The following is a 12,512-nucleotide window of genomic DNA, read 5'->3' on the forward strand; positions in this document are numbered from 1 at the left end:
ATTTAATTTTTGTTTAACGTTATTAATAAAAATGTTGTTCAATTAGCATGTTTTTGTGTTTTGCTTTGGTACCGAAATTGGTACCGAGAACCGTGGATTTTCACTGGTATTGGTACCGAATACTGAAATTTTGGTACCGTGACAACACTAGTGGGAACCTTTACAGAGAAAAAGGACGGGGCTTAAAAAAAATAACACATATTAGCTTGGTGAAGAACAAAATGATGCTGACAGCTTTAGCCTAGTTATTCCAGCATTAAACTACTTACATAAAAATACCAGTGTTAAATCACATACCTTCACTCAAAGACAAACAAACTGAGTTCACATTGACTATAAGAGTGAATCTTGAGGAAAGGCATCTTTATATTGCTAGTTAACACTTCCAAACCCAACAACTGAAGCTGAAAGGTAATTAGGCTCTTAGCAGAGTACAGGGGAGCATCTATGTCTCATAACATCTCCACTAGAGCCTTAAAGGGTTAGTTCACCCAAAAATGAAAATTAGCCCATAAATTACTCACCCTCAAGTCATCCTAGGTGTATATGACTTTCTTATTTCAGACGAATCCAGTCGGAGTTATATTAAAAATTGTCTTTGATCTTTCAAGCTGTTTAATGCCACTCAGCGGGTATTGCTGGCGTCCGTCCAAAAGAAGTTAAATAAAAAGCGCCCCATCCATAAAAAAAAAAAAGTGTCTCACACGGCTCCGGGGGGTGAACAAAGGCCTCCTGTAGCGAATCGATGCGTTTTTGTAAGAAAAATATCCATATTCAAAACGTAATAATCACTTGAATGTAGCTTGCACCAACAGTTGTACACAGAAGCAGTTCCACTCAGAAGTGACGCACGCGGAAACACGGGAGAGATCAAAACAAAACAACGGTCACTTATTAGAAGTACAAAACAAGGATTTGTAAAGAAGAATGTCGGAGGATTTCGATATAAGCCTGCTAAAGCAAGGAAACTTTGCTTCCTTTGCTCCTGTTAACAAACGTTGGTTTTCACAAGACTCACCAGCGCATGCGCAACGCTGACCTCATACGTCATTTGGGACTGAAGCACTGCAACACCCGCTGACTGCAATGATAGAGCTTGAACAATTTTTAATATAACTTCGACTGGATTTGTCTGAAAGAATTAAGTCATATACACCTAGGATGACTTGAGGGTGAGTAATTTACGGGCTAATGGTGAACTAACCCTTTAAATGCTGCTTTGAACCTCTCACTCCAGTCAGCATTATGATCATGAAGAACCCTCCATCCGTACTGAAGATCAGTGATGGAGAAGACAGGATTAACACGTGCACCAGTGTGTGTCTGTGCGTGCGCGCATTCAGGACTAGTTTGTGTGTTCTTCTGTCTAGCTTCATTTAGTCTCTTTCTGCTCTTTACATTGCCAAATAAACTAGATCCAGTCAGAAAACTCCCATGCGCACTAATCTGACTGTGAAGGGCGGATTATACACCATCAGGACGGTAACAGACCGCAGACATTGAACACTGTTGGTTAATAAGTGCTCAGTGGAGCAGACGACATTCTTATGATGATATTGTCCTACCTTCCTCTCCATGGCCGATGGTTACTGTGGCCGGTTGTTAGCGAAAGAGCAGCGAATGGCAGATGAAGAGGCGGATGTGTGTCCGGCGCGATGGAGATGAAGTTCTTTATAGCTTGAAGCACAAGCACACACACACTCCCTGTTGCTCGGTGCTGGAGTGACTGGACAGAGAGGCAGAGCGGAGTGAAGAGGGGATGCAGCCAGACGGTGAGCGCTGAGGCGCAAGCGCGTTCCCCGCTGCTTCGAATAAAACTCGGGGATTTAGAGGGAGCGTCATCAAATTACGCGCCGCTCCAGTCAGTCACTAACACGGGCCGTCGGAATACAGTGGGAACTTAGTCGAACAGGCCTAAAATACTACCCAACTTGAGCGTGAAAAGTCCGCCAAATATCTGCACACGAAGATGAGAGTAAAGAAGAGACGGTAGTAAACAAGATTACAAAGACCAGTTGTCACACACAAGCAGCCAAGAGCTTCTTCCTCATAATGACCGCCGTCGATAATGTGATGCTGACAACAGCTATTAAAAGGGACTATAAAGGGATAGTTCACCCCAAAAACTAAAGTTCTGTCATTATTTATCGTTATGTATCGTAAGTTCATACAGTGAGCAATCCTTTTATGTAACCTTATTGATTGAACTAATTTTTAAGGATGCGTTCCCTTACCAAAAAGTATACTTCAAGTTTATTTTAGTAAGTATACTTAAGTAAAGTTCAAGTATATTTTTTAAGTATACTTTATGTAGTAAGTATACAAATATCTGTACTAGTAGTATACTTGTAAGTGTACTATTTCAATACTCCTTGGGACTAAATTGACCCACTTTCTAGTATATAAAAGTATACTTTTAAGTATACTTTAAGTATAACAGTAGTAAACTTTGAGTACACAACTAGTTTACATCAAAATGTTTAGTTTGTACTGCAACTATACTAAAAGTGAACTTACAGGTATACTGATAGTTTACTAATTAAATACTTGTAGTTGCATTTTTAGTACACTTTGAAGTATAGTCTCAGTAAACTACTAGTTTGGTAGTTTTATACTGCAAGTATACTCGTAAGTTTTCTTTAAGTGAACTTTACATCATACTTGCCGAAAAAATCTATGAAATCAACAAGTGAGACAAGTGTGAGTTTTCACAATTTCTTACGAAAATTAATAATTTTCCAAACCTAACTAAATAACTGGAGGCAGAGTTATTTTTAACTCCATGTAGATCACAAACCTCTGAAATCGGTTGATAAATGTAAGCGTTATCGTGTTTTTATCCAGAAAAAAACGCAGCTCCTCCGTTTACCTCCATTTATTTTTAAGGCAGTCTTGCCTTCACAAACATGGCGGACGCGTTGACGTATCGCAGCAACGGCTCAAAGCGGCCAATGAGGAATCTAGGTGTTTATTATGTCTATGATCTGTTGTTTCGGTTTCTTCTTCACTTGTGTTTTTTGGAAATTCTGTACAGAAGATGTGTACTAGCGCCCCCTACAGTATAACAATGAAAACACGGATTCTAGGAACACAAGTATAGCTCAAATATATTTAGACTTTTTCTAAGTATAAGTCAAGTATACTTAAATGTCATTTTAAGTATATTTCTGAGAAGTACATAAAGCCCATTTCTGAGAAGTACATAAAAAGTAGACAAAGTATACTTTCCTATTTTTAGTTTAAAAAAAGTATACTAATAGCACACTTCAATAAACTTCTTTTTCGTAAGGGTTAGCCTAATTTGTACTTCCCTTGCATTTTGCCCATGTCCAGTAAGGCTCATCAAACATTCACTGAACAATGATAGTCTTCCAGCACTTCACTCATGTCATTACAACCCTCAGAAGAAACTGTTCATGAACCTTCAGATGTTTCTTGATATTAGTGAATGTTGACGTCAGGGTCACTCCTCTCATAGAAACAAATTATGACAAGAGTATCACAATATCATTGCTGTTGGGCTCAGAAGAAAACAGAACTAGGCTACATAATCCTGAAGCCTGGGAAGCATAATGTGGATAACTACTGATGTCCCATCATTCTTCAATATTGCACTTAAGTCACATGAACTGCAGAAAGCTGTGCTTTCAGAAGTATTTATTGGAGTTGAGACGCAGTTATTTTCACCTTATTTAACAAGGTATGGTAATGAGATTCCTACCAACAACCTTCCTGATGCCGATGTCCAACTTCACTCTGACTTACTCCTGACACTTGTATTAGCTGTCTATCAGATGTCAATGTCACTGATTATGTCAAATCTAGTCTCAGAATACATATATTTCTTTCTTCTTTTTTTTTCCAAGTTAATATGTGCACAGAAGGACACACTGCTTTCCCCCTGAAAACACGACATGTAAAACAATCATGTTGAAGAGTACCCAGTGCTACTGACACAAAGACATCTGCTTAACTGAGAGACACCTTTCAAGTTTACTTGTTTGCTTTTATGCGTACAAAAAGAATAGTATTCACTATTACAGTTGGAGGCCCAATCTAAAATTTGAGTTTCTGTTGGCCTGATGGCAGTGACCACCATTCTCCTGTGTTCACGCTTCATATGTGGAAAACAGTGACTCCTCTTAGGCTGTTTACCCTGAGGAAAAATACAATTACAGAGCTCTGAAAAATGATACTAGAAGTGCTTGGATTGAAGTTATTTATTTTTCATTGGCTCAAGTTAAAAAATATAGATGTGAATCATTATCCTACATTTTTTAATTGGATGAATGAAACATTTTTTTCAGTGTGGATAGTCAACTATTTATAGTCTGATCATTGGTCTACATTTGACCTTGTTAGCCAGTTCAACTAAATTCTTAATCTCCTCAATTTCACTGACAAACTTGAAATCTTCCCTGAATTAAAAAAAAAAGGTTTCATTAGTTTAAGCATTCAGGCCTTCACTTGGCTCCGTAGTAGACGAAACATTTAATTTATTATGTGTGTATATTCTACACATAATTTTTTTCTTTAAACTGTCAAAGCAAATGTGCAAGAACCCAAACTCGACTGGCAATTCTTTAGTGCACGGTTACTAGTGATGTTCAGTCATAAGCATTTATTGCTTTTATAAGTAGGCTGCAATCCCCATTAATATGTTTAGAGCATGCATGCTTTTGAAAATACAGTCCTGTACGGTTTATACATTTGGCAAGCAACTGAACCTATTAAGTGTAGTGAATCAAACTGTAAGACTGTTTTTAAGAATGCAACAGAAGTATTTTAGTAAAATGGCTGGTGCCTTCATTGTGAGCTCTTTCACAGAATTTGAGCTTAGTAATGTCTCATTCAACCATGTCCTAGCTTTATGTACTGTTGAAACATTCTATTTTAGAATTTACACCACCTTGCATCTTCTTTGAGAGAGTCACTATATTTGGAAGACGTTGACTTGTTGAAGGTATCCACTGACTGATCAATCTGCAGGGCCTCAGCCAGCCGCCTAGTGGCAAAACAGAAAACATCAAAACCTGCACACAGACATATCTAGTAATATATTCAGGCACAGATAGAGGAAAAGACTGTGTGAATAAAATCTTTATGTTGACCTGTTCCTCTCCAGTGTAGCACATTCTTGATCACACTCCAACCTGTGAGAGAACAACCAAATAAAAAGATTACGCCACAACTGAAGTACATTTCTAACAATGTTTACCTTCTGAGGTAAAAGTGCCACTGGTAGTTTAATCCCCAAAATAAATTTTTACTTGCATTTTGTGGTTAGTGTGTGTTAATTCTGTACCCTGCTCTCCTTCAATGCAGCTTTGAACTTGTCAGAAACAGCTAAAACCACTAATACTGTCGTTTACATAAGATAAACACTGACCCACAGACTACTCTTCTGGATGACTAATAAAAACAAACAGCCTTGCAAGCTTTAGTCTGTGAGTATACCTGGCCTTTCTCTGCTCTTTCTTTGTGAGCTGTCCAATGTCTACGGACTCTCCCAGCTGCATATCTGACAGCTTACTGGCAACGGCAATAGCTGCATATCTGCAGAATATAGAGATGAAAATTATATTTGACCTCCGATCAGCTAGAATATACAACATTGATAGCAATTTTTGTCTTATTTGCATATGTACATAATTCATTTTAAATGTATTACTTGCTGTGTATGTATGGCTTGCTGTGAGTGCACAATCATCAGTGGGGAAAAAAGAATAAGAAAAGAAAATGCTTGTGCCAAATTATCAACATAAAACTTTGCTTTGAATGTCTATGAAGGTTTTGATAGCAGGGCGTGTTTTAACCTTTGGTAGGAACTAGCTGCATCAGCACAAGGAATGGTTCTTTCGTTCGTTCACAGTCACACTGCAGTGCCACCTAGAGATTAAAAGTGGGAAATAAGTATGGCTATAATGTAAGGTTCACCATTTTGAAAACGGAGTGTCTATAGAAATAAAGGATATAGCCAGGGGTTAAATTGGGATTTGTTATGTGTGTGTGTGTGTGTGTGTGTTTTGTTTTTTTGCAAATATGATTTATTTTGAAGCAATATTCTCATCAGTTTTCTATCAGCTGTGACATAAATCTGCGCGTTTCTTTATATTTTATCCAAGGGCATTTAAAAAAAAAATCTTATTAATACTTTCTTTTCAAATTCTTACATTTGATCTATAAATTCAATTACAATAATGTGATTATCTATACGTTATCAAATTAAATCATTTACACTGAAAAATACAACTGCATTAAATAATATTATGAGATTATTTTAAATGTTTTTGAATATACAAACAAGAAATGATGGTGGAAATGATAGTTTTCAACGAAATTAAAACGCCAGTAGGTGCCAGTAGTGAGCGTTTAATGATTGAGTCATTGAGTCGTTCATTCAAATGATTCGTTCAAACAGCAGATTCATCAGATGTTTATGATGAAACTTTGACTCAACCAATTTGTTCAAAACACGGAATCAATCAGCAATGAATCGGCTGGTTGCTGTGAGATGCGCTGTGTTTCAGCCTAAAATGTAAGTGACCTAATATTATTGTATTTGTATGAGGGGCCGTATAGGCCATAATTATTGAAAAGCCTCCTACAAACACTAGTGAAATGAAAAACATTGATAAACCTTAGTGAAATTCATTCATATGCATTACTGAAAACCTCTTATAAACACTAGTGAAATGAAAAACATTGATCAGCCGTACTGAAATACATTCATACGCATTACTGAAAAATCTCTTACACTAGTGAAAATCTTGATCAGCCTTAGTGAAATTCATTCATACGCATAACTGAAAAACCTCTTACAAACACGAGTGAAACGTAAAGATCAACCACAGTGAAATTCATTCATATGCATAACTCATCTGAATGATGCTCCTTTTCACAGTCTAAAGTCTGCGTTATTATACCAGGACTTTTGCACCCATTCAAGCCAGCGAATGATCACCCCCTGCTGGCCGGACTAAAAGTAGCTCCAGCAGCAAGTTATATTTTCACAAACGGTCTCCCACCAGTGCACTGACCAGTCTCTGGCCTGCTTAGCTTTAGTGAAGTTTTTTTTTTATTTCTTAAAATAACACAAATTTCATATATTCACAGCCTTACATTTGAAGTATATGCAGAAAACAAAACAAAACAAAAAAAGTTAAAACATTTCAGGCAAAATTACATTAAAACCAGACCATGATGTTTTACAATGTATGGGTTATTTTCTACAATATATTTGTTAAATACATCCATTTGTCCATTCATATTAAAATAATCATACATGTCCTCTGTCACTGCAGTCAAATACTGTTTAAATAAGTTACATAATATCAGTTTTTTCTTCAATTTCATTATATTCCTTCGTCTCCAAATCGTATATCTTGCTACTGTTAACCATAAATTTAAAGCATAAACATTTTTTTGCTTTTCCATTAAAGCCAAATAAAAACAGTGTTTCCCATTCCTCTAACCAATCATTATGATCACTTAAAAAAATCCCCCACAATTTTCCTTAACACCTTCATAAAATTGTCTAATGTTTTACATTTTAAAAACAAATGTAACACTCCTTCATCTTTTTCCATTCTTAATTTACATTTTGCATCTTGTGCCATTCCAATTTTTGCCAATTTAATTTCAGTCATTAAAACCAGTCAACAAGAAATCAAAATGATCCAATATGGGACTTTTGCATTTTCATCTTACATTTTTCCAAATCTTTGTTACATCTAGATCACAAAAAAAAAACTTTCCCAAAAATCAACTGCTTTTGGTCTTACAAATACAAGATCACATATACAAACATAAAACATTTTAAGAACACAGACATTGAAAGGAATCTGTTCATCATTTCTTTTAAAAATATTTCAGGTTTCTCATTTCCTGTTTCTTTATCTTCAATGCTTTTAATCCATTGTAGTGGCACAGCTTCTTTTAATTTTAGGTATTGTTTCCGTAATCAACTGTCTGTTTTCTATATCTTCATTCTCCTCTAGTGTATCTATAATTGCCTGTATAGGTAAAAATCCTGGTTTTACCTCATATAAAATGTCTTTAACTTGCCTTAATCCTGCATAATACCAATTCTTATAAAAAAATTATATTTCTATTGCTTGTAATAAATTTGTTTAAGAAAAGGGGCTGTTTCAATAGTTGATCTCTTCCTTTAAACTCCACATGAACATTCGCTTTAAAAACTTTCCATGCTCTTAAGACTTCTTTATAAAATTCAGGTATCTTCTCAAGCATATTATCTTTAGCTCTTAAGACTTCTTTATAAAATTCAGGTATCTTCTCAAGCATGTCATCTTTAAAATTCATCCACAAAAAATCATCCCCCATTTTCCCACACTTATTTATAAAGAAACTCATAATTTTTTTCCATACCATATCATCATTATTCAAAAACATTTTTATCGTTTTTATTCGCATACTCTTCATTCTTACCATTGGATCTATGAGTCTCAAACCTCCCTTTTCCACCTCCCCAATTATTGTGTCATATGCTATTTTTGCAGGCTTATCATCCCATAAAAACTTTAAAATATAAGTTTTTATTCTTTTGTACGCCCATGCTGGCAGACTAACCACACTTAAAATATACCACATCTTAGACAGAAATAAAGAATTTAAAACCAATACTTTCCCTTTTAAAAACAATTCTCTTTGTTTTCAAAAGTTTAGTCTTTTTTTTCCCATTTTTTTTTCCTATAACCTCCTCCCAAATCAGGTCTCTTGTTTTCATTTCATCTTTCCCAAGTGTAACCCCTAAAATCTTTACTTCATTCCTCTGCTCTTTAAATTCCCATTGTCTTTCTAAAGTATCCACCTTCCCTATCCTCATATATTCAATCTTTTCTTTATTGACTTTAGCTCCTGTTCCTCCACAATATTTTTCAAATATTAACATTGCTTTTTTAATGCTCTTTAAATCTTATAAAAACAAAGTCGTGTCATCTGCATATTGGAATATTTTTTGCTGCATTTCATCATTTTCCACTAAAATTCCTTTTATCTGTTTTTCTTTATTTATTGCTATATAGAAACATTTCATCCATGTTATACAATTCCACCCAAACCCAATTAATTTTTCAATTAAGTCAAACAAATATTTATGCTCTACTCTGTCGAAAGCTTTTTCCAAATCTATGCTAATTAAATATCCTCTTTCACCTTTTTCGTTCATATACCACATTAGGTCTCTAATATTTGTTACTATGTCTGATATATCTCTATTTAAGACACCATATGCCTGATTTGTTGTTATAATGTTTGGGAATCACTTTTTTCAGTCTATTTGCCAAGATCTTAGCCAAAATCAGCTATAGTCAGTATTTAGCATACTCAACGGTCTGTCATTTTTAAGATCTTCTTTATCCCCTTTATTCTTATAGATGATTTTTATTATTCCTTTCTTCATGCTTTCACTCAATTTTTCTGCTTAAAAATTTCAGCAAATAAATTGTGCAGAATAGGTGTTAAAACATATTTAAAAACCTTATAAAACTCAGATGTTAAGCCATCTAGGCCTGGACTTTTGCCATTATTCAATTGGTCTATAGCCTCTTCAGTTTCCTCTTCATTTATATCCTTATCCTGCTTAGCTTTAGTGAGGGACCAGACTCTGCCTACTAAATGCAGTAGCTGCATTCTTAGTTGGCACCCAGAGGCGCGGGAAGATGTTTTCGGGTTGGGGGTGCTGTGTGTGTCCGTGCTGGGTGAAAGGGGGGGGTCACCTCATTTGACAACTCCACAAAGCACTACAAGCGTGTCGATATGAACACTCGTTTAAGTGGTATACACACTGGAAAATTTGACTGCATATCACATTTTTTAAATTATCGATAGTAGCTGATCAATCTCGGGGGTTGGGCTGGGTCCGCTAGGCTTACTTGTCTTCGTGCTCGTGCTGGAGCTGGTTCACTTACGTCGGTGCTCGTGCTGGTGGTGTGGATGCCGATTTTGGAAAGTTTTTGCTGGGAAGGGCATTTAAAAAAAATCTGAAATTTGCTTTTGCACCATTATCTCCTTGTATTAAAGTTAATCTTGTTCGCATTCTGTATAGTTCATGTCTGATACCACGCGCCAGCGTCGCGTGTTCATGAGGATTCGGCTAATCATCCCATATAGAAAACATCACAATTCAAATTAATCATGTTTATAAAGATAAACATGGGTTTATTATAGCCCACTTACAATTTACATTTCAGAGATCATTACAAATAAATTATTAAATGCTAAAACTGAATAAATTTAAATGAACCAACTTGGCGTTGCATTTGCAACCATGTGAACACAGGGGGTGCTGCAGCCCCCTCAGCACCCCTACTTCCCGCGTCTCTGTTGGCACCTTAATAGAGCTGCTCTAATAGAGGGGTAGCGCATCCTGACAAGCTCAATACGATCATCAGGATGCGCTACCCGCTTAAACAATGAGGTCAAATTCATGATTAAGGTGGGGAATTAATCACAACAGAATGTCAGGAGGCCAGTTTAATGCCTCTCCTGAACGACGCTCCTTTATACAGGTGCCGGTCTAACGCTTTATCAAAAGGTTGCTTCTTTTTACAGTCTGAAGTCCGATTCCTTATGCTAAGACATTTGCACCCATACAAGTCAGGGAATGAGCACCCCCTGCTGGCCGGACTAAAACTAGCTAGCTAGAACTAACTAGCTAAAATTAGTTTTTTTTTTTTTTCATAGCGGCCGACCAGTCATCAGAATGTGCTACCAGCTTCAAAAGAAAACAAAGCCGAATTGGTAATTTGAGGTGGGGAACTGATGACGAGATAATGTCAGGATGCCAGTTTAATACCTCGTCTGAAGGATGCTCCTTTTCACAGTCTAAAGTCCGCGTTATTATACTAATGCCGAGTTCACACTGCACGATTTTAGCCCAATTTTTCACTCGCCGACAGGTTTTGCGAAATCGCCGACAAATGCCCGAAATCGGAGGCAAATCGGTGCTCGTTCACGCGAGTGACAGTCACACAGTGTGAATTATCAAAGACGCGATCTGAGGGAATCACTGACATGTCGCCGACGCCCGTGAAATATTTGGCATGCTAAATATCTGGAGCTGTCGGCGATTCACAATCCTGCTGTGTGAAATGAGTTCTGACTGAAAAACACATCGGCGATGACCTACAGCCAATGAGAGACCAAGATACAGGGCAGCGGGAAGTTCTGAAGCGACCCCAATAACGTGATATTTAGGCCCTGAAATGTGAATTGTACCAGGAGAACCCCGCCAAAAAAATTTGTATTTAACCCCCGAACGCGAAAGCAATTGGGCTATTTTCAGGCTAGTTTTGAGTAGTAATTGGGCGGGTTTTGTAGCGAAAACCTGACCACCCTGCACCAGACAGAGCTGTCGGCGATTCTTCCTATTGTGAAGTCATGCAGTGTGTAACCTCCTGTCATCGTTCCATCGTGCAGTGTGAACACAGCAACAACTGAATGCTACCCCAGATAGTCGTTCAGTGTGAAACCAACAGTGAGGCGACGTCTTTGAAAATCGTGCAGTGTGAACTCGACATAAGACTTTTGCACCCATTCAAGTCAGCGAATGATCACCCCCTGCTGGCCGGACTTCCACTCCGTCCTTATGGACGTGACGTAAAGTGATGATGGCTGGTAAAATATTCTTCTCTAAATGGTAAAATAAATCGCATAAAGACGACACAAAACATCTCTTTGTTTTATTTAGTTTCATTTACTCAAATACTTTAATATTATTGCTGAGATGATAATATTGCTGAGATGAGAGGCCGTCACCAACCTCACTCGACAAGCCATAATTAACCTCTTAACGTTACCTGTAATGGAGGCTTCAGCCATTCAGCCAGAACTCAAGACAGTTTTAGACGAGATTTCCTCAGAACTGCGGAGTATATGATAATTCAACTGAGAATCGATAAGGAGAGGAATTGTTTATGAGCTACACTGACTAAGTTGGTGCTAGTTGTGCTGAATCTGTTCATCCAATCAGAGGACAGAGATCCAAGAGGTCGCTGACAGACACACACGTGACTGCAGCGTCACAGCTGTGACTCACGTAACAATATTTACATCTCAAAATTGTCAAAATATAAATTGTATTTCATTATTATTTTCATAACAACACTCCTAATACTATTTCTAGTTATATGTACTATGCACATTTGAATTTGTTCTTTCTAGAAGTACGTTTTTCCCCCTCATACACCTTGGCAATAAAAATATATTTCAATGTGCACTTTGTCGCTATAATTTACAGAAATATGTTAAACAGGATTAATTCAATAAGATTAGAAACATATTGTTTTAAGCATTCAATATTTTTCTCATTAAATTTTAGCATATAAAGACAATAGTCGTACTGAAAACCACGCACACTCACTTAATAAATAGGCCTACGCCAGAAATAGCAATAAAAGCTGTTTTATTTTATATGGACCGGATTGTCTCATCGGACATTTTACTCGTTATGTAACTCACCTGTTATTGGACACTTTCACTCGCAGAAT

The 12,512-nt window shown here is 36.9% G+C and overlaps 1 protein-coding gene and 1 long non-coding RNA gene across 2 annotated transcripts in view; both read right to left on the reverse strand.

The window, feature by feature from the left end:
- The window catches only part of LOC107659452 (SWI/SNF-related matrix-associated actin-dependent regulator of chromatin subfamily D member 3), a 42,916-nt gene extending 40,790 nt beyond the window's left edge, over positions 1-2,126 (reverse strand). Inside the window, exon 1 of the mRNA XM_016448401.1 lies at positions 1,566-2,126. Coding sequence (XP_016303887.1) covers positions 1,566-1,577 — 12 coding nt within the window. The 5' untranslated portion in view covers positions 1,578-2,126. The remainder of the gene's footprint in view (positions 1-1,565) is intronic.
- Positions 2,127-4,383: 2,257 nt separating this feature from the next.
- On the reverse strand, positions 4,384-5,501 carry LOC107659440 (uncharacterized). Its single transcript, XR_001630911.1, has 4 exons — positions 5,458-5,501; positions 5,112-5,153; positions 4,910-5,005; positions 4,384-4,418 (listed from the first exon to the last, which is right to left on the reverse strand). It is a non-coding gene; the product is annotated as an uncharacterized LOC107659440 (long non-coding RNA).
- Between the last annotated feature and the right edge of the window lie 7,011 nt (positions 5,502-12,512).

This window comes from Sinocyclocheilus anshuiensis, unplaced genomic scaffold, assembly GCF_001515605.1.
Source record: "Sinocyclocheilus anshuiensis isolate Anshui unplaced genomic scaffold, SAMN03320099.WGS_v1.1 scaffold815, whole genome shotgun sequence".
Taxonomy (NCBI): Eukaryota; Metazoa; Chordata; class Actinopteri; order Cypriniformes; family Cyprinidae; genus Sinocyclocheilus; species Sinocyclocheilus anshuiensis.